The sequence below is a fragment of the Neolamprologus multifasciatus genome, chromosome 18, assembly GCF_963576455.1.
Source record: "Neolamprologus multifasciatus chromosome 18, fNeoMul1.2, whole genome shotgun sequence".
Lineage (NCBI taxonomy): Eukaryota > Metazoa > Chordata > Actinopteri > Cichliformes > Cichlidae > Neolamprologus > Neolamprologus multifasciatus.
In genome coordinates, this window is record NC_140456.1 from 12,118,591 (window position 1) to 12,139,033 (window position 20,443).

At 38.1% G+C, this 20,443-nt stretch overlaps 1 protein-coding gene across 3 annotated transcripts in view; it reads left to right on the forward strand.

The window, feature by feature from the left end:
- Positions 1 to 20,443, forward strand: part of LOC146497437 (netrin-G1-like) — a 70,899-nt gene that overhangs the window by 45,947 nt on the left and 4,509 nt on the right. For 2 of the 3 annotated variants that reach the window (XM_085140509.1, XM_085140508.1), the window contains exons 4-6: positions 9,650 to 9,822; positions 15,525 to 15,551; positions 16,788 to 16,832. In XM_085140509.1, coding sequence (XP_084996635.1) covers positions 9,650 to 9,822; positions 15,525 to 15,551; positions 16,788 to 16,832 — 245 coding nt within the window. The remainder of the gene's footprint in view (positions 1 to 9,649; positions 9,823 to 15,524; positions 15,552 to 16,787; positions 16,833 to 20,443) is intronic. The other variant, XM_085140510.1, reaches the window with a different exon arrangement.

A 20,443-nucleotide genomic window follows, 5' to 3' on the forward strand; every position in this document is an offset into this window, starting at 1 on the left:
TAATTTTTCGTCCTGAAGAATTTTTACATGGAAATTTTCCAGAAACCAAAATCACCTTCTTTGCATAATTTCTCTTTCCCTCCCTTGTAGGAGGTTGCCCTCAGAGTGTGTCAGACCTTGCTGCCATGGCCCAAGATTTAACTGTGCACTAATTGCATTTAAATGATACCCAACCTACAGGTATACACAGTACATAAAAATCTAAGTATAGCGGGTTAACGAGCTTGAGTGACCATTTATCATTATCAAGCTATAGAAAACATAAAAAGTCCTTATTAGTTGTTGTGTACAGTTACAGTACAGTGTATCTGAAAGAAATACTGATAGAGTTGTTACTTTTTAGGTTATTAATAAAGGGTGATTAATAAAAGGATTTTTGCTATTTGTTTTTTTTTAAAAAACAAAGTGAAAAGCTGGAAGGAGATATATTGTTCAAAGCACTGTGTCTCACTGTGACTTAAACACAGCTTTGTGTTTTGCAGTTTTTTCTTGTTAGTTTTTTTGTTACAGAATCTCTATTGCTGACACTGTAAATGCGAGCTTGCTCTTCACATAGCCACAGAAGCCAGCACAAACTGCAAACATGCTTGCACACAAAACAAGCACACCGACTTACTGGCTCTTATCCAGTCTTTTACATACAGTACACACATACACACACTCCCAATCCTCTAAGCCCATGCCCTGTGAACCATGACAGCTGTAGCCAGCTTGATTGACAGAGTTTGAAAGTCAGGTTCAAGTGCAGGTTCACACGACCCCAGCATTACTCTGCTTCCAATGTAAGGTTCTTCCCAGCTCTGCCAACGCCTGCTCACTTATCTTCCACCAGATGTCTGTCACATGCTGCGATGTTTTCTGCCAGTCATCTCCTAGTCTCCAGTGTTTAATTAGTGCTCATTAAGGCCTAGGTTTTCTTTGTAAATAATATATGGTAGATAGAGAAAGTAAATCAACAAAAGCAGTCTCCGGAGAGGCATCAGTCATTTTTCCAGTAAAATCATCACAAATTTTCTCTTGCTACATTTATTGTATGATATTGTACAATAAGGCTATACCAGAAGTGCTACAGACAAGGTTGCTTTGGCTTCTTGAGTGCTAATGCTATATGGGCATATAAAGGTTTATGTGGGTGTTTCCACTCTTAACGAATGCAGTGGCAAATTGTTTTCTCTCCTCTTCCTATGCTGTCAGATATACTGTAGAGCATGCAGCCAAACTCTGATTTTCATATTAATATAGCTTTCCCTTTCTGCTTCCTTCACTACTTCCTCCTTGTCTCAGCTGCTTAGATCACATCACGAATGATACAGCTCTCCACCATGAGGAGTGAGGTTGGATTAGGGGGATAGACATTACCATACTGTATTCCTACATCAAAGCACAACCTCAATAATAGGCCCTGTCATGTAAACAAATCACAGGCTTTCAGGGGCAGTGGCCCAAGCCATGCAAATTCAAATTTCATTTCGCTTCAGCAGAAAATTGGAGCAGGGGGAATTAACTTGTGATCCACTCCTAATATTTCTCCAGCGTTTTGCAGAGCCTTGGCGGTGCTACTCTATATTTCAATGGGGAACACAAACAATTTGCTTGATATGTATTGCATAAAACCCACGAAGAATGACAAAATTGGCCACAGCGTAGAGCGACAAAAACAAGCCTAATCGGACTCTTCAATTTCACAGTGACACAGCCTGCTGTAATGAGGTGACACTGCGACTCACTGGCCTTTTTGTGAAAAACTTCAATGCCATCTGAAATGTGAAGGAATTCAATGTAAAGAAACCCTGGCAAGCTCCCTGTGTTAGCTGGATTTGCTCTGTTCGTGCTGTAGAAAGACTTGTGTTTTCTTTTCATTGCATTTTGATGTTATGCCAGTTTATGAAAGGTAAAGGTGAGGCCTTCAAGCTTAAGAACACTGTACCAACTTTCAAGCATGGTGGTGGCAGCGTCATGTCTGGGGCTGTTTTGCTGTCTGTGATATTTATACATTGCAGAACATAGTACAATGAAGAGGACTGCCTCCAAATTCTTCAATTTGTCCTCAAATCAACAGCTAGCTGGTAACTAGGGCCAAAATTGTGTATTTTAACATGACGTTGATCCCAAACACAAATTAAACCTGGTTTTGGAATGGATTAAGCAGGCTAACTTTAAGTTTCTGGAAAGGCCCCAAACTCAAATTAGTTTTTTGGAAAACCTGGTCTGTGCCAGGAAACCAACCAATTTAAATGAACTCTACTCTGCCAAGAATTATGGTCAAATATCGGAATTATGCCACACACCTGTTAATGGCTACCACACGCACCTGGTCAAGGTGCAATTTATTAACCAAGTATATACACACACACACACATTTTTTTTTCAATAATAAATCAATACATAATAAATCAAATAATAAATCAATTCAAACGTGTGCACCCAATTGCTGTTTGAAGAAATGAAAGACATATGCCGTACAAACATTACACCCAGGAAAAACCAAACTTCAAAAAAATTACCATACTATTCATAGCCATTATGACTTCATGGCCACTTGTAATATCATTAAACCTTGACACTCACTGATATATATTTCCCCAATAACTGGTTTTAAGGTTATTCCAGAAATGTAAATATTGTCTTAGTCTAGACAATAATAATAGTCTAGTCTATTGTCTAAGCCCCACGCCCCCGGTACTGGGGGCAAAAAGGAGGAGATCACGTTTAATCGGTTATAACACGGGTTGAGAAATATAAGTCCCGACGTGTGGTATCCACAGAAACCTTTGAATCTCAGTTAAAATTGCTTACAAACAATTTCTACAACCACCAAACACAGCGAAAACAAGCCATGATTAAACGAGCAGTTACGTAAATGCGCACAAATCCGCAAAACAAACAAAACCAAACAAGAAATTCTCCAAACTTCATGTAACCGGCTAAAGACAGGCTGGTTATCTTCCAGAGCTATTACTGACTCCGAAAACCAAGTTTCACCACGCTCTGACCAGAATTCACTGAATGAGTCACAAAAGAAGACCACAAAAACACACAGCGGCGCAAATGCGCTGAGACAGAAATTGGCTTACCATCCTGATTTCCGTTATTTTCGCCGGTAGCCAGTAGCCACATGATTATCAGCAGTTACGACATCTAACTAGCTGCATCAGAGCCGTTTCGTCAACAACCTCCATTTTAGACCCACCTACAGACACGTGACTGGACAGACGCCACATGTAGTAAATTTGGGCCCACGTGGGATTTGGCCTTGCAACTTCTGATTGGTTGAAGTAACGTGAACATGACATCGTTATTGTGATCCTATTGGCTCAAACGAATAAAAAGAGGTGTCAATCATGCAAATTGACCAAAAGTTACAGCCCTCAGATTTTAAAGAGCAAGAGGCCAATTAAACTCTCCATGCGCATGGCAGAAAAGGCCCATTGCCATGTAAATGTGTGGTTAATTCCTCAAAAATATATTTGTAAAAAAAGCATTTTTAGGCCCGTTAATAAAATTAATTAATTTCTGCTCTTTAATACCTAAAAAATTCAACTGGCCTAGTGTCCAATGTGTACCAAAAATTGACATCTTTGTACATCTGGATATTCATGTATTGACAGTGTTGTAAATTTTTCACTATTTCACTGTAGAAACAAATCAAAATAAATCTTTGCACAGATGATGTTTATATGTTGGTTACTTAATTTCTGGAATGAAATGTGAACTGAAGCATATTTTTTAAATGGTTATATGCTGAAAAATAAATAAAAGAAATTAGGCGAGGTTAAAATCTACTTATTTTTTCTGTGTTCCAGTCTCAGTAACTTTTACACAGTAATATCTGCTGCAATCTTTACACCTCTGATGAAATTTCACAAGTGTTAGCTTTATTTTGATACCAAGATTGTAAGCACAGAGTTTGTAATTGCAGAGAAATAATCAATTAATTTTGGGCATTTCATTTTTGAGCACAAAGCTCAGAAACCCCTTTGGGGCTAAAGAGGTTAGATATTGTTTCAGGGGAAATAATTCTTTTTAAAATAAAACAAGGACTTTGGTGATTTTTTTCTTATTTTGGAGCCCTGTAACGTACTTGCACTGCAGTGTTCCTTCAAACAGCCACCATCTCTCTGTTAGGTGGTGGCCTTTTTTCTGTCTTTCCCAGCAACACATTGACATTCTAAAACTCTCACCAAGGCCAAAGTTTCCCTCAACAGCCTTGATCTCTCCATATCTGTCAAAGCTATCACTGGTCAGGATATGTGAGGCTTTGTACAGTGTCTTGTAGAGAAAAAGTGTCAGGAAACCTCAGTATGTATTTATACAGCATGGAGGCGCATTACGGACTCTGACCATGGGTGACTTGTGTGAGGAAACAGGTGAGATATGGAGCTGAGGGAGACTGGTTTGCTCAGTCTTATCAGTCAAAGTGTCGGCCATGGGTTAAATCTCGAATGAAAAAGGGAGAAAGGCTATCCATTCTAAGATACTGTGTGTCCATTTTAGAAAAAAAAAAATCTGAAAGTAGTACCAACATAAACATTTTCAGCTTTTTTAGACAATTTTCTTGCAGTGATGCTCTTTGACAACATAGGAATAATAATGAATAATAATAATAATAATAATTTAATAGTATTAATCTGTTGTATTTTTTAAGTGTAAGTTATATGGAGGTGTTCTTATTTTGCCTGTTTTCATAGCAGTGGACAACGCTCTAGCAGTTTATATCCTAACTATGTAGAAGTGTTAGTTTGCATGCAACCACAGTAAATTATATCATTTCAAGAATCCAAGTTGAACCAGCTACAACAAGGCACATCGCACATTAACACATTAACATGAAATAATATTTATAGCAGCAACAAATTAATTGAAGTGGTAAAAGAAAAAAAAGGGCTTCCAGCTTCCTCCTACAGTCCTGCTATTAAGTTAATTAGTGATTCAAAATTGGCTATAGGTGTGAATGTGACTGTAAATGGTCTGTCCCTTTGTGTTAGCACTGTGATGGAATGGGATCTATGGAGGGTATATCCTGTCTCTTGCCCTGTGACAGCCGTGATAGACTCATTAGATAAAGAACTAAGATGGATCGATGGACCTAAGATAAAAAAGTAAGATGTGAAATAAGTTAGAAACAGAGAGTTTGTAGCATTTAAGCTTTATGTAGTTTTTTGGTAGACATGGATTTGGTGATTTATTAATCTGCTAACAGTAAAATATTACTGGAACAAGTTGATATATATATATAAACTTGTTCCAGTAATATTTTACTGTTAGCAGCATTAAAGAAGATGTTGGTTATATATAACCAACATCTTTCTTTAATGTCAGTGGTCTGCACACATGTTCCTGCACACCAGCACACTTGATTGACTGGACCTATGTTCAGGCTAAAGTTAGCAGAGCTATCCTGGGAATTATAAAAGGTAAAGGCCAGACTCAGTGCACCAGCAGACCTTTTCAACATAGAAAATTAGTAGGAAAAGTATATATGTTACTAATAATATTGATTCTGTCCTAATAAAGTGCTTCAGAAAACATAAATTGCAGACAGGTTTCTCTTTCATCTTAACTGTATCTTGAAAGTGCCGTTAAACCAATGCAGAAAATGTAATCTCACAAAATGATTTTTTTAAGTCTGTTTCCATTGCACTTTGTCACTTCTTGCTTTTATTTGTTCACTAAGACATCAACTTTGCCTTTCACACAAACCTGAAAGATTTTTTGTATAAAGTGAATATAAAAAGAGCTAGATCAAGATGCACTTAGAGAGCCCGCAGTAACCAATGAGACCTTGAAACCATGACAGCTAAATTGAATTTTTCACCCATCAATTATATCATTCATACCGGTCCTTTAGCTTATATAGCTTGTCAAAAGGAAAAAAGAAGTATATATTTTTTCAGGTTCAGACCAGTGCAGAAGCAAAACATTATGTTCCTCGAGTGCCCACTTGAGGCTGGCTTCACAAGCCAACTGTGGTCACCTTGACCTCTTTAAAAAGTGGATATCTAGTCTTAGATCTAAAGTGACAATAATTTAAGGAACTAACTCAAGGAATTCAATCACTTGACCATGATTGTATTGCATTTTAAAGGGAATTATCTAATATGATTCTTTAAGGTAACGTTACTAACAGACTGTCCAAGAAGTCAATTTTGGGGGTGGAATTACATTTTTTTATTCATGTTAATAAGCACAAATTAGTAGGTACCTAGTATGATGCCTCTTTTCTCAACTAAGATTTGTTGTTATTAAAATGTTTGAAATGTTTTCTTAAATGAAATTGTAATAATAATATCATTTTATCAAAATAGTTTATTACAGTGGTTTATTAGTCAGTGCTGCTTCACAATAAAACAGGGTATACGTTTATATAACTGTGGAAAACAGCAGTAATTACAGGCATTTGTCTGAAGTAAAACTACACTCTAGTAGATAAATTAATGGTTTTTTTTCCATTTGGAAAATCAAATTTGACAGTTAGCAACAAAAATGTAATAAAGGGAAATGAAAAAAGAAAGAAAAACTATAATAAAAACAAAAAGAAAGTTTCTCTAACCTGCCAGTTCAGGCTCTCTATTTAACTTAAGTTCTGTACTTCTCTCTTGTCTTGAATCAGTGATGCTGGAAGCTGTCACAGGGAAGAAAAGCTGTGTTAGACATAGTGAGCCTGTCAACACAGTGCCAAGCAGCTAGGAGAAGCCAAGGTTAGGCAGCAGCCAGAGGAGAAGAAAAGGCACTTCTGCTGTCTACTCGAGAGTATCAACAGAAAATAAACCAAAAATCCATCTTGCTTAATAATTTGCTAATTGCATGAGCAGGCAGCAAATTTAGTTGGAATCAAGATCCGTATGTCTCTTTATTTTCCACATGTAGCAAAAATTAGCAGTATTATAATGTCTTCTTTTTTGCTTTGTTTTGTTTTGTTTTGTTTTGCTTTGTTGACAGCAGTAGGAGGATGAAACATCTATTCCACCCTGTTAAGTCTGCAGTGTTGCTCCTTTTAAATTACCACATTTTAAAATGTTTTCTTTCTTTGCACAGCAGCAGTCAGCTGTTTTGGCATTTGAAATAGAGTTCATTGTTACTTTGTTGCATAATTGACTGACAGGAAGATTTTAATATTTTAGTGCTAGCTACCTGTTTTTGTCATTTGTATTTATTGAAATGCTCATGTTGTAATAATCCCCTCATTGCAGACAAAACACGCCTATATCAGTACTGAACCAGCAATTATAAAATGTGTTTTTATAGTGTTTTGAGCTCAATAGGTTGGAATTACAGGGGACCGCTTTCCTCTTGTGGCCAAAACCATTTATAAAAAAATAAAATTCTCTGATTTCAATATGACAATGCCAGTGGCAAAAGTGTCACATCCCCAAGCTCCCCCGAGTCCACATCCTCTACTCTATCAGCCTGCTAGCTGCACCGGTTGGGCCTGATGATCCAGATTTTGCTGGTTTTTAATTAAGTGGAAGGTCAAATCTCATCGCTCTTGACTTCAGGGAGCTGATGCTGTCTGCATGGCAGAAGAGCTACACCCAGTCATTAATTTTATGAAGCGGGGACTTTAATTGATTAAAAAGTTAAGGACTATAGGGAATGCGTGGTAAGAGGCACTAGTATTTCATTGCTGTGATTGTCGTCCAATATTCATCGCAATTTATAATGGTTGCTAATGAGGAAAGATGATTTGTGTGCATGCATTTAGACATAGATAGATAGATAGATAGATAGATAGATTTTTTTCTTTTTCTATTCAATTCAGTTTTATCTATACACAGCCAAATCACAACAGTCAGTCACCTCGAGGCACTTGTAAATTGTAAGGTAAAGCCCCTGCAATAATACAAAAAGCCCCTGCAATAATACAAAGATGATCCCCTTTGAGCAAGCACTTTGGAGACAGTGGAAAGGCAAAACTCCCCTTTAACAGGAAGAATCCTCCAGCAGAAGCAGTCACAAGGATGTGACGACATCAATGTCACGATGTCACACAAGTCACGACGGTTTGGGGGAGAAGGAAGGGAGACAGGACAAAGACATGTGGAAGAGAACCAGAGATGAATAAAAACTACTAAAGTTGTGTATAAACGCAACATGAGTGAAAAGGTATGAGAGAAGGAGAAACACTCACGCATCATGGAAAGCCCCAGTAGCCCAAGTAATGTAGCATAACTAGGGTTGGATTCAGGGTCAGTTTATCCAATTGTCATTGTACATATTGTAAGTAAAAAAGGAAAGTCTAAATCCTAGTCTTAAAATAGTTCTGATATTATTGTGCTGATGGTTATTTAATGTCCTGTTTTTATCTAAATTCTACTATTATTTTATGTAAAGTACACTTTTGAACTTCTTTTGTTGGTATTGATTGAAGTAGGCCATGGCAGAAATAGTTTGAGAACCGCTCCTTTAAAGCTTATTCACTGACTCTCTAATGCTGTTTAACAGCAATACCAGACGGGGTCTAGTTTCCTTTGTTTCCCGCAGTTATCTATCATTAAAGTGAGATGTCACAGTAAGGCCAGAAAGTCAATTAGAACAGATGTATTTCAGATTGCTGCTGCTATTTCTTTGTCTCATGTTCAGCGGTGATTATAGGAAACAGATACCCAGATCCTGACTCTCAAATGAGAGAAATCTTCCCTCGGAAGCACATTGTAAAAACAAACATGGGCATGATGTGAAACCATGAGCTGACCAAACCTCTGGGGAGGTCTCCCGTGTCAGATTCACTCAATGGCCTGCATCCCAGCTGTTTCTGTATCAGTGCCCTCCTCCTTACAAGATCTGAGGTCACTAGCTGTAACCTTTTACCCTCATGGGACTGAAATCAAATAAAGGGAATTATATTTGGAACACTTAGTATATGAAACTGTATTATCTCATTTGGCGACAAAAACAGCTTGTTCTGCCTTGGGTAGAGCTCTTTCCTTGGAGTTAACACAAATGAAAAAAAGGTTATATTCTAAGTGCACGTAGTTTACTGTCTGCTCATTCAGGTTGTTTAGAAACACTCAGAGGAGACTCAAATTGCAAACAGCTTGTTCTTTTTCAGCAAGCATAGGCGCATGCTTCTTCCATGTGGTCAGAAGGGAGGTGGATTTGGAGTGCCTGAAAGCTATCCGCCCTTTTCTCTTCTCCTGTCAGGAAAATCTGTCAGCTCTGCCACAGTTCGGTCTAATAAACCAGCTTTGCCAACTGGTAGGGTTTCCTGCCTGAAAGCTCCCTTGCTAAATAACTTTGAAGAGAAAGAAAAAAGGAGTATTCTCTGGCTGCCCAGCTTCTCTTTATTGTATCATATCTCTATCAGATCCCTGCTTTGTGCGCAATTAGCGAATCTTACAGAGTGCCTTTCATTTAGAGCAAGAGTGGCAAAAGTGACCTTATTCGCATTGCTGTTCTCTCCGCAGGGGCAGTAACAAATGAGGCCTTGTTTTTTTTTAAAGGAGAGCATAATGAAGCTTTGTGGAGGAAAAATCCAAGTCAGATAACCCACCAGGATTTTAATTTACCACTGTCAAAAACTTTGAAAGCTGCAAAAAAAAAACATACCGAGGGCAGGGTATGCATATTCCCTCCAGAAGGTATTGATTCAATGGATGCAGTATGATGCCTATTCATGTCTCTGTCTTTTGTTGTTATTCTTGTGTCTCAGGTGCAAGTGTAACCTGCATGCCAACAGCTGTGTGTTTGACAAGGGGAAGCTGGGCTGTGAGTGTGAACACAACACCACAGGGCCAGACTGCAGCCGCTGTAAGAAGCACTACCATGGAAGAGCCTGGAGTGTGGGGTCCTACCTCCCTATACCCAAAGGAACTGCAAATATATGTAAGTACAGAAGCGCTTGTAATGCTATGTGGACAAGCACTGGCCATGCAGCTAATTTGCAAGTGGCTGGCAGCACATTGTTTCCACTCTTGCTGCTTGTTACCAATAAAGGGAGCCACAATGAAACATCTTTTTTCATTCTCTTTGAGATTATTCTGCCTCTTTATGATTTCAGCTCTTTGCCACTGCGCTGCATCTTTGCCAGATGCTGTTTGTAGCCTAGTTTTTTGACTATGTTTTCTAATGCATTGTAGATTTAACAAACTGCATACTGAGGACTTGCATGTCACTTCATATTTGACAATGATCAGAAGTATAACTTGTATTTTTGACATTTGAGGTGAAACTCATTAAAAGACCCATGTTTACATTGTGACAAGCTGACTGGTGAATAGCTGGGTATTCCAAGAGTGCACAGCCTTTCAACATAGTTTACTCAAATCATTTGTCAAGAGACAACATATTAGTTATAAACACAAAAACATTAAAATATGAATTTTTTTTTCATAAATAAAAAGGGTGAGCTTTCATTTATTCAATATTCATTTCATGTAAAGTCAAATAATTCAAGCTTTTTTGTGTTTTCACAAAAAAACAATCAAAACTCAATTGTCTCAATTTACTAGAATAAATGATGTACAGCTTTCAAAAAGTATGTCTATTTAAACATTCAGTAGATTACCAAGAATTGCTTGGTAAAGTGTGGTGTGGTTTGGAGCAGATCAGCTTTTGGTTTGAGGTGTTAATGAAGGCCAGGTTGCTTTAGAAGCGGTCTTTGGCTCATCTATATTTCTGAGTCATTTGTTTCTTATCTGTCTTGACAATACCTGGTTCAAGTCTGGCAAGTTGGCTGGTTAGTCAAGCACAGTAATCTGAAGGTCAGTAAACCATTTGGTAGTAGCTTTGGTGGTGTGGGTAGATGTTTGGTACTGCTGGGAAAGGAAATCAGCTTCAAGCTTGCCAGCAGATGGAATCATGAAGCTCACTAAAATATTCTATTAGATTGCTGCTTTGTAATTAAAACACATTTCCAGTGACATGGCACAGCAAATCACTTCAGAGTGTGGAAACATCACACTGGACTTCAAACAACTTGGATTTTGTGTCCCTCCACTCTTCATCCAGACTCTTTAATTTTAGGTGAAATTTACTTTCACCTAAAAAGACAAGTTTAGACCTTTTTCTCCTTATCTCAGGAATTGTCTCTGCTCAGAAGTGGTTTGATATTGGAAATACAATGAGCCCCTTTCCATCTGTCCATAGACCAGCCTCAGTCCACTACTTGTGAAACTCCTACATGTTCTTGACAATCCTCAAGGCTGTAGTCATCCCTGTGCACCTTTTCCTACAACACTTTTCCATTCTGATCAATCTTTCATTAATATGCCTTAATACAGCCCTCTGCAAACAGTAATTGTAATTTACTCAAACTCAAAATTAGGGATGGGTATCGAAAACCGGTTCTTGTTGAGAACCGGTTCCCACTGTTTCAATTCCTTGGAATCGTTTGCCATTTTTGCAAACGATTCCCTTATCGATTCCAGTCGCCCCGAATGACGTCACCACGTTGCGGAGCGTCATTTACCTGGCAGGAAACATGGCGGCTCAAACGCTAAAAAGTTTGGTTATACTTTACGGGAACGGATGACAACAGCACAACTTGCAATACTTGCAAAGTAGATATTTCATTTAAGGGAGGAAACACTACGAATATGCAAAAGCATTTGCTCACAAAACGTGCGATAACCTTAAATAAATGTCGTGTTTTTAATTCCGCTCCGGACTCGTGAATCTCAACCCAGCAGCAGCGGTAACGTTTGCACGTCCTCTCCCGTTAATACGGCAGGTAAATAATCAACTAACAGTGCATATTATGTTAGCGCGATCTGCCTCATTACAAAACCTGCCATTACTGTGCATTTAGGTGACCATGATGAGACAGACAGAGTCTGGCTCAGATGCTGGCAGTTCTCGCTGCAGTCTACCGGTAGCGTCTCCTTTCAGGCCAGGATAGACGAATGTCACCGAGCAGTGACTAAGTTTGTGGTAAAAGGCTTGCACCCATTTGCCACAGCAGATGCCCCCGATTTTCGGTAAGTGAATGTGTTTAATTGTAGGCAGGGACATTATTGGATATTCTTGTGTAATTGCTACAGAAGAATATTTATTTTATTATTTTACATTCACAATTTTTTTTTCCTGGGGACCCTGTGACACCCCATTGAAGAGCCGTAGGTTGGATCTGTTAAGATCTCACTGTTGGGTTTGTAAGGCCATGTTACTCCTAAATTTCTATCTTGTTCAAAGAGAAGATATAAAACAAAGATCTAAGCTAATCGACCTTAGTGTTCTCCTTTTTTTAAAAAAAAATAATCAATAAGAGAATCGATAAAGAATCGAATCGTTAAACAGAATCGAAAATGGAATCGGAATCGTGAAAATCTTATCAATACCCATCCCTACTCAAAATGAAACATTCTAATAATTTGAAATAGTGGATTTCTGAATGTCATAAACTGTAACCCATAATAATTCAAATTGAAACAAAAATTAAGCCAGAAATATTTCACTTTATGTGGAACATATATTGAATGTGTATATAAAATATGAAAATTTACCCTTTTGAATGAAATTTTCATGGTATTTGATTTCTTGATAATACTAGATGCACTAGTATTTGTTCTCGCTAATGATTTTTTTCAGATCCTATAATTTTCTTATTTGGATATTGTATTAAATTGCTACTTATAAATAATTTTAAAGTATTTCCAAGTAGTTAGCATAGAAAAAATATAGAAAAATACAGGGGAAAAAAACCCTGTTCACATTCATGTTTTGTCAGACAATAGCCAGATGGGCCACTCAGTCCAAACATGTGACATATGGATGTATGTGTATGTAAAGGATTCATCTGTGTCACATTTAAACATACTGAGTAAGTCTCCATTTTTCAGTGTGAAGGGTTAATGTTGGGAAGGGGAAAGCTCCTGAGCAGGTCACAGACAGCTTTCTCCTGTCTGACAAACGTAAGGCGTACTATAGCGAGCTTTAACAGAGAACTGTAATCTCTCTGTGTCTAATATTGCTGCAGCCAGCAAGTCAAGGCACTGACACCAAAGGACACCTTGTCCATATCTCTGCATCTGACGGAATAGAAGTATTTCGTGCCCTGGGATGCGAACGCAATGGGATCACTGACACAAATTCACTGTAACCTGTTAGTCTTAGGGTCTTTGCATCACTGGTAAGCTATTTTCTGTATTTCATTCATTTAGTATTCACTATTAAATAAGTGTCAATAGTCCTCCTACAGTAGTAACACTTTAACATTGAATTTATTATTGCTACCTCAACTCCATGACAAGTGTGAATTTGGTATCTCTGAGGCAGAAGGTGCTCTTTTGCATTATCCCCATTATAATCTTGGACTGGAGTTGAGTCACATTTATCAAATCCCATGCCTGAGGCAGGGGGCTCATTGCTTCAATAAATCTAATACAGCCACGCAGGGATATGGTGGTAGACGGCCAGGCAAGGCCAGATGGTGGAAGATCTAGCCCTCTGGTCCCCCATTCGCTCTGATTCAGCCTCCAGTCAGAAACACTCTCATAGCAGCCGTCTGCTGGGATTGACAGCAAGTTCTTCAGATGTTCAGTTTGATTGTCTCACTTGAATTCTCAGACATCGTGTTATGATTAGATTTGTACAGAGATATGGTATTGCTATCGATCCGCTGTGTTGGTAAATTTGTGCAGTAACACTAGTTTTCTTGCTCTTCTAAGGGAAATTTCTCATTGATGGATAGGATGATTATTCGTTCATTTGAATTTTTTTATCAGTCTCCTGTTTGCATGTATGCACACTAAGCTGTGTGCACGCACACGCGTGACATACACGCTTACGCACCACACTCGATTGTGTGTGGGAGTCTGTTTGTGGGAACATTTGTGAACTCTAAGGAGATATTGCTGGATTTACCCCTACACCTCCTCTGTGTTATGAATCTCCTGCTCACTGTCAGATTGACAGGGTGTTATTAAAAAATCCAACACTTGGCCGCATCTGCACTGAACTGATGAAACCAAGGTCTACCCATATCAAAAGCAATATTAGCAGTTGTTTGGAAGTGGCATAAAATGCAATAATGTTGCACATGGTAGTGACGTAACAATATTGGTCCCCCAGGTGTTGAACGAACACACTTTTGTCTTGAATGATTTTTATTTCTAAGCTTGGGTCCAATAATATGCCTTTACCTATTATGTGAAGCTCATTTTTCCCACGAGGATATTAAACATACAGCCCTTATATTACCACAAATATGTGGAACATGCGAAATTTAATTACGATTTAATAGCTTTCATCTGTCATCAAGTCTTCCTCTTTAATCTCGGAAGTCATTTATCTCACCGCTAGGAACAGGGCAGGGTCTATTACATATTCAAAACCACTGTACATGCAGATATATGGACATACGTGACCCTTCATCTAATAAATTTTAGCCCAAAATGGTGCACTGAGTTGCTAGGGGCCATAGCTGTCAGCAGCAGAAAGACTGAGAGTGATTCAAATCCATGATTCTCTGAAGTAAATAGCTCTGTGTGTGTGTGTGTGTAGGTGGTGGTGGTGGGGGAAAAGGGGTGTTGTCTGTAAGTTGCCTTCAGAGCAGAAGAGGAATCACTTCAAGAATTATGTTGACAGTTCACTTTGCAAAGAGCGTCAACTCATCTTGTGTTCCAAAGCAGGTTCAGAGGTTAAGGCAGGTTGGGTCTGAGAGTTTGATCAGAGTGTTGAATGTGCTTTGGCTTCAAAGGGCAATATTGTTTGCCCTCCATTTCTCACATAAAGCTATGAGTGAGAAATTGCAGCCTAAATGTGCTTTTTGCAAATTGGAGCTCAGAATCTCTGATTTTCCGGGTTTTTTTCAACAGTTGTTGTAACAGGTAATTTAGTGATGAATAGGCTGCAAACAATATTAAAACCCCCAGTGAAACATAATCACGTGACGCAAAGTGATAAAGCTTGTAAAAGGTATCCAAAATTGCACTAATCCTGGAGTCACATTTGCTTGGTGATAAATATCACACAAAGAGGGTGAATCCACAGCCAGATTGAAACACACATGGATTGTCAGGTTGTCATTGTTTGCAAATGTGTGTTTTGTTTTAAGACAGTTGAAGGTAATTTTTTGTTGTTCTTCTTCCCCAGTGTGTTTAATGAGCTTTTATCTCTCTTTTTTACATATTACAAAGTTCCACGAACCTGACAATGAGAGACAATTACAGCAACTAGCATTTGTAGATGACGTTTGATGTGGTGATTCATTTGTTCAAAGATGATATTGAAAAACGGTGAACATAAGCCAAAAGCAGATGAGAGAGAAAAACTCTGTTTATTGAAAACATGAATGAAACTGCTGATCACAAGACTTTTTCAATAGAGTTTTGATTCGGTTGACATTTTGTTGCCGGAAGGCCTGTTATTATCATCAGAAGAAGGCGGAGTGGTCAGGTTCTCTTTAGAGCAATACAGTAGCTGCTGCTAATCAGCGAATGCACTGGAGATCAATGTGATAAGTGCTGGTGTTTTGGTTTTTTTTGTTTTTTCAAAGTAAACAGCACCATCAACAATATTTTCTCTCACGAGTAAAAAGAAATGAGTCGATGCGTTAATGATACATTATTTCCTTGCTCTTTCCGCAGGTATTCCCAGTAATCACGGACCAGTGCGTAAGTTGATCAGGCTTTTTTATTGGCATGCTGACTAATATTTTCCTCCCTCAGTCATGGCTAACTCTTGTTTGACTGATGATGTTGTGTGAGAAATTGTGCTGTACGTTGCCATTACCATTGATCAGCATGTTTTCCACAGTGGGAAAAAAAATCCATCCTACCAGGGCACTCATGTAGAATTGAATCCTAATACCCTACATCTATAGAGGGGGTGAAACGATGCATGGCGTGAGGTTGAGTTTCTCCAGTGTAGTTCTAATAATGATCACTGACATAAAAGTAAGAGTGTTTGAAAACTTTAGAGTTTATCCTACTAATAAAAATTTTACATTTTAAATTATAATATTATAATATTATAATATATATTAAATTATAATATTTTTAACATTCCTCTAATTTATTTCAAACCTTTCCACTTCACATTCCAGCAGTTTTTCATATTTCATGCTGCCGGTTTTCATAGTTTGAAATTATTGTGTTTTTGCCATATTAAATGAAAAACAATGTGCATTAATTCCCATATGGCACTAAATCAGTTACACTTCTTTGAATTAAACTATGAAATTTCTGGGTTTTAATTATACCATAAGCCAGTCTGAATAATCTTTGAGGTTTAAAACAAATTCAGATCTTAAGATTTGCCATATTCATTACTTTAAGCTTTGCATAAATTGGATTGGTGGTTAGAAATATTATGTATATTTGGTAGCTATTATGTGAAAACTTGCAAAATAATGGCAACAACTGATACATCTTGGTACTGGCGAGTTTATAAAATACGGTGGAAGCCCTGTCTGGCCAGTGTATCAGAATGATTTTTTCTTTCCAAACTAGAATATTTGTTCTAAGCGCACAGACCGATATTTGCCCTAAAGAAAGGAAAACCTTTTTTTTTTATGAAGGTGTGGTTCCAGCCATGCTTCCCTCTGCATGTTGATGCCTGAAGGTGTCTCCACATACTGGATAACAAAAGCAGCTACCATGCATACACATTGCTATCTTTGTACTGTGGAAAATTCATTTAAGCTGCATGCACACTATTCTACATTAAGCCATTTACTACTTCAAATGTATGGCAGGAATCTTCTGGAAATTTGGACATATCTTTGGCCTGATAAAGGTCATTATTGTAAAAACCAGCAACTATGCATGCTGTCCCTGTGCTTTAACTAAATAACAACATGACTTATTTGACAGCCAGTGTAATACATAACCTTTCCCATTTTTACACAGATCGGGCAAATGCTTCATCTCTTGGTGTTGCAAATCGTAATCAAGGTAGGCTTATTGGCTTTGTAACTTCAGCATGACATTACCCATAGATAAAAAATTATCGACTGGTTATTGATTGACCGTTTGGAAAAAAAAACAAAAGTGTAATGTAGAATATGCAAATTCTTGTGTGCAGTAGGTTGTCTTCCCAAAGCCCTAATGCTTTCATCCTGCATGCAAACAAACACACGCTGGTCCTTACAAGGCAGACCTTTTGTTGTGAGAACACTGCAGGGAATGGACCACATGCCTCATGATCACCGAGTCCACAGCCTTCTAACCCCTATGATGATGCCCTTTTTTTAATTACCCAGTACGTTCTCTAGGGGTGCACCCTTTCTGCCACGTTCTGAAAGAAAAAAAATGAGGAAGAAGAAAAAACAGGGAGAAAAAAGAGGAGAAGGAGAAGGAAGGAGAGAATAGGCTCCAGGGGGGGTTTATGTAGATTGATCTCCAGCTATCTCCAGATAATCCTCAGGCCCAGATTTTCTGTGTAGTGTGTGTTAAGTCACATCTGCACCACTGCTCTCACAACCAGGAGAGAAAAAAATTAAAAGAAGACTTTGAGGATTTCTACAATTAAGACGGGGGGGTCCCTCTTTTTTTTCTTTTTCTGGATTTGCAAAACTGTGGATGAGATTAAACAATAATCCAATCCTTCTGCCGCCAAAAAATAATTAAATGAAATTGGCCATTAAAGAACAACTCCATCAAGAATTTTCTAAATCAAACGTGACATCTTTAAATGGATTATTTTACTCCACCAGTAGTTTGAAGCAGACAATGTTTTGAGTAATCATTTAGAAAATGATCTGTTAATTTTCTGTTGATTTGTGATATATAAAACTAAAACCTTAACCTGAACAGCCGCTGTTTTAATTGCTCTTAAGTGTAAATAGCATTTACAACAAACCAGTCTGGACTATAATAATGGGTATATAGTTGACCTAATATGCACTTCTGTTGTTTGCCAAGACCCAATAAAAACCAAAACACACAAAAAAAAATCAACTAACAAACTACATTAGCAGAGGTTTCTCCCGTGTTTCCCGTGTGCTAAGCTAAACTGGTAGCATGTTAGCTGTATTGAAGTATAGCATATCAACATAAAAGTGATAGCCTTGTCCTCATCATACTGTCGGCCCAGAAGTAACTAAGCACATATACTAAAATTTTCTTAAATGCAACTTTCAGATCTTGCAGTTTTGAGTTGACAAGCTGTAACAACTGCAACATTCGAGTAAAAGGAAAATCATGCACTTTCTGTCTTCAGATCCTCACCACCTTCAAGTGCTACTATACAACTGACAGTTTATATTGAACTTCAGAGCGCTGAATCACTGACTAATGATGAAGCCTTCATGCTAATACGATAACTGGGGATATGGCTGAATGAAAGTTTCAGCTTTCACTGACATCATGGCAAAAGATATTGACTGAGTGTAATTGAAACAACAGTATTCTGTCTCCAGGCAGATAATAAGATCCTGTATCTGACAACTGTCTCCAGGTAAAGTCAATTACCTGTACGGATCCATAGTTATAGAGACATTTTAAAAATATTAAATGCAGAACTGTGAATGAATATGTTTTAAACTTTAATTAAATACAGGGGCATTTTGTATCTGCAGGGTCGTCTGTTTAAAAAATTGGATCTTAAACTTTATGACTCACTTTCAGTTATCATGAGCAAACCTCATTCATGCAATATTCGATTGGCTGATACGGACAGATGTATGTAACAAGATTGGATGTTCAATAGAATAAACCTCCACTACATGACATATCTAGATCTTTCATTAAAAGAGTGACACTAGCTACAGTATGATCCAGCTTATCGATTTGTGCCTTTTAACTTATCGTGCTGTGATTTTCTGTATCTCAGACACTTCAGCTGCGGAGTATGTGAGGACATCAAGAGTTCACAGAGATGAGAGGATAAAAGAACTGTCTGAGTGTGCTTTCGGACAAACAGACTACAATCTCCTTTTATAAAACAGAAAAGAAGGATGACTAAGTCCAAAGTGTCACAACCACAATAGATTCAATGTATCCACAATAGTCTAATCCAGTTGTGGTGCAATGCAAGACAGATTTACATTTAATTGCTTTAAATTGTGTCACAATTGCAATTCCACAAACAGCAATGGGAAACATAATTCAGGTGTTTGTCCTTCCTGTCACTTCTGTGCTGTTGCTTTGGTAAATGTTCTCCATGTTGCTTCGTGCAGCACCAAAACCCCAGAGTGACTCTGTCATAACAGTTATACTGCTAAAATGTCACACATCTGACAGAGGTGTGAGGTGCACATATGTCTCCCGCAGAGTACGCCGGTCCTTGGGTAGGACTGGAATTGCTGTGTCTTCACTTGCTGCACAAGCCCAAGAGTGAGTGATGTCAGACAGGGTAAATTTGTAGACCCACTGCATTAAAACAAAAGGGGGGGATTTTTAATGTCCTCTGGAGGGAGCTTTACAAAGGCTGAAAAATAGCCCTTTAATGTTTTCATTAATTCCTCCGAGCCAGACTGAAGACTACAAATTTTAAGCTAAGAGCTGGTGTGGCATACAGTGAGGAATCTCTTCAGGGACGCTCCCCACAGTGTCCCGCGGTGTCCTTTCAGATTCCATTATTCTTACATGGGAAAGGCTCATCTTTGTAAATTGAAGATAGAAGGAGGACCGGCTCTGCCGAATTTCACACATTATTACTGTGCTGCCAGCATCCGCTCCATTGCCTATTGACTAAGAGATGCATTTGTGCCACTGGATGGGTTTGAAGCAGGAGGACAGTTTAACTTTCACTGCCAGTGCACTTATTTAATGTGTCACTTAAAAAAGTAAACTACATAACAATCTAGCTCAGGAAATTTAAACTACACATAATAACGAATTTTTCATTCACACCTTCCAATTCAAAAGACACTTTTCTCTCATGGAAGACGGTGTGATACCTAGTGTTAGTAAACCACATCTAATAGCAGGTCTTGAATAAATATGTATATTCATGTCAGGAATTATTTTAGATTATAGGATCTTGCTGCTTCAGATTGCAGGCCTGGAGAGACTGGGTGCATTTGTTGTCTTTATAGAGTATTTCCTGATATAATTTGACAACTATTATCACCACAGGGGAGAACTGAGTAACAGATTTACTCTGATGTTTTCCCAATAGTTTTAAAAATATATACGAAGACTTCATGATAAAAGCTGACCCAGTATTAGTCACTTCGGCGATAGCAGAAGTGCTGAGAAAATAAATAGGATTTATTCTTAAAAATAAAAAGGTAAGTAATTTAACAAACGTTCCACACCCCAGTTTTAAACCTAGGAAGCACTCTGGGTTGAGGGCTGGGGTGGATGTAAGCCAATCTGTTCTTTCTCTGTTGTCCATTCTGCACACTGTTATGTGAAATGTATTGCATCCAGGTAGTTTACTTTGTGGATGTTGTATTCTACCATGCATGGTTTGCTGTCCTTTGTTACTATAATACAACCAACTGAGAAAGTTTTCATTTCACTTTAGATAACAAAAAAAAATAATAATTTATAGCGTAAAGCATCTTTTGTCACGACAGCACAACAAAGACAGAACAGTCTTAAGCCTCTGCATAAGC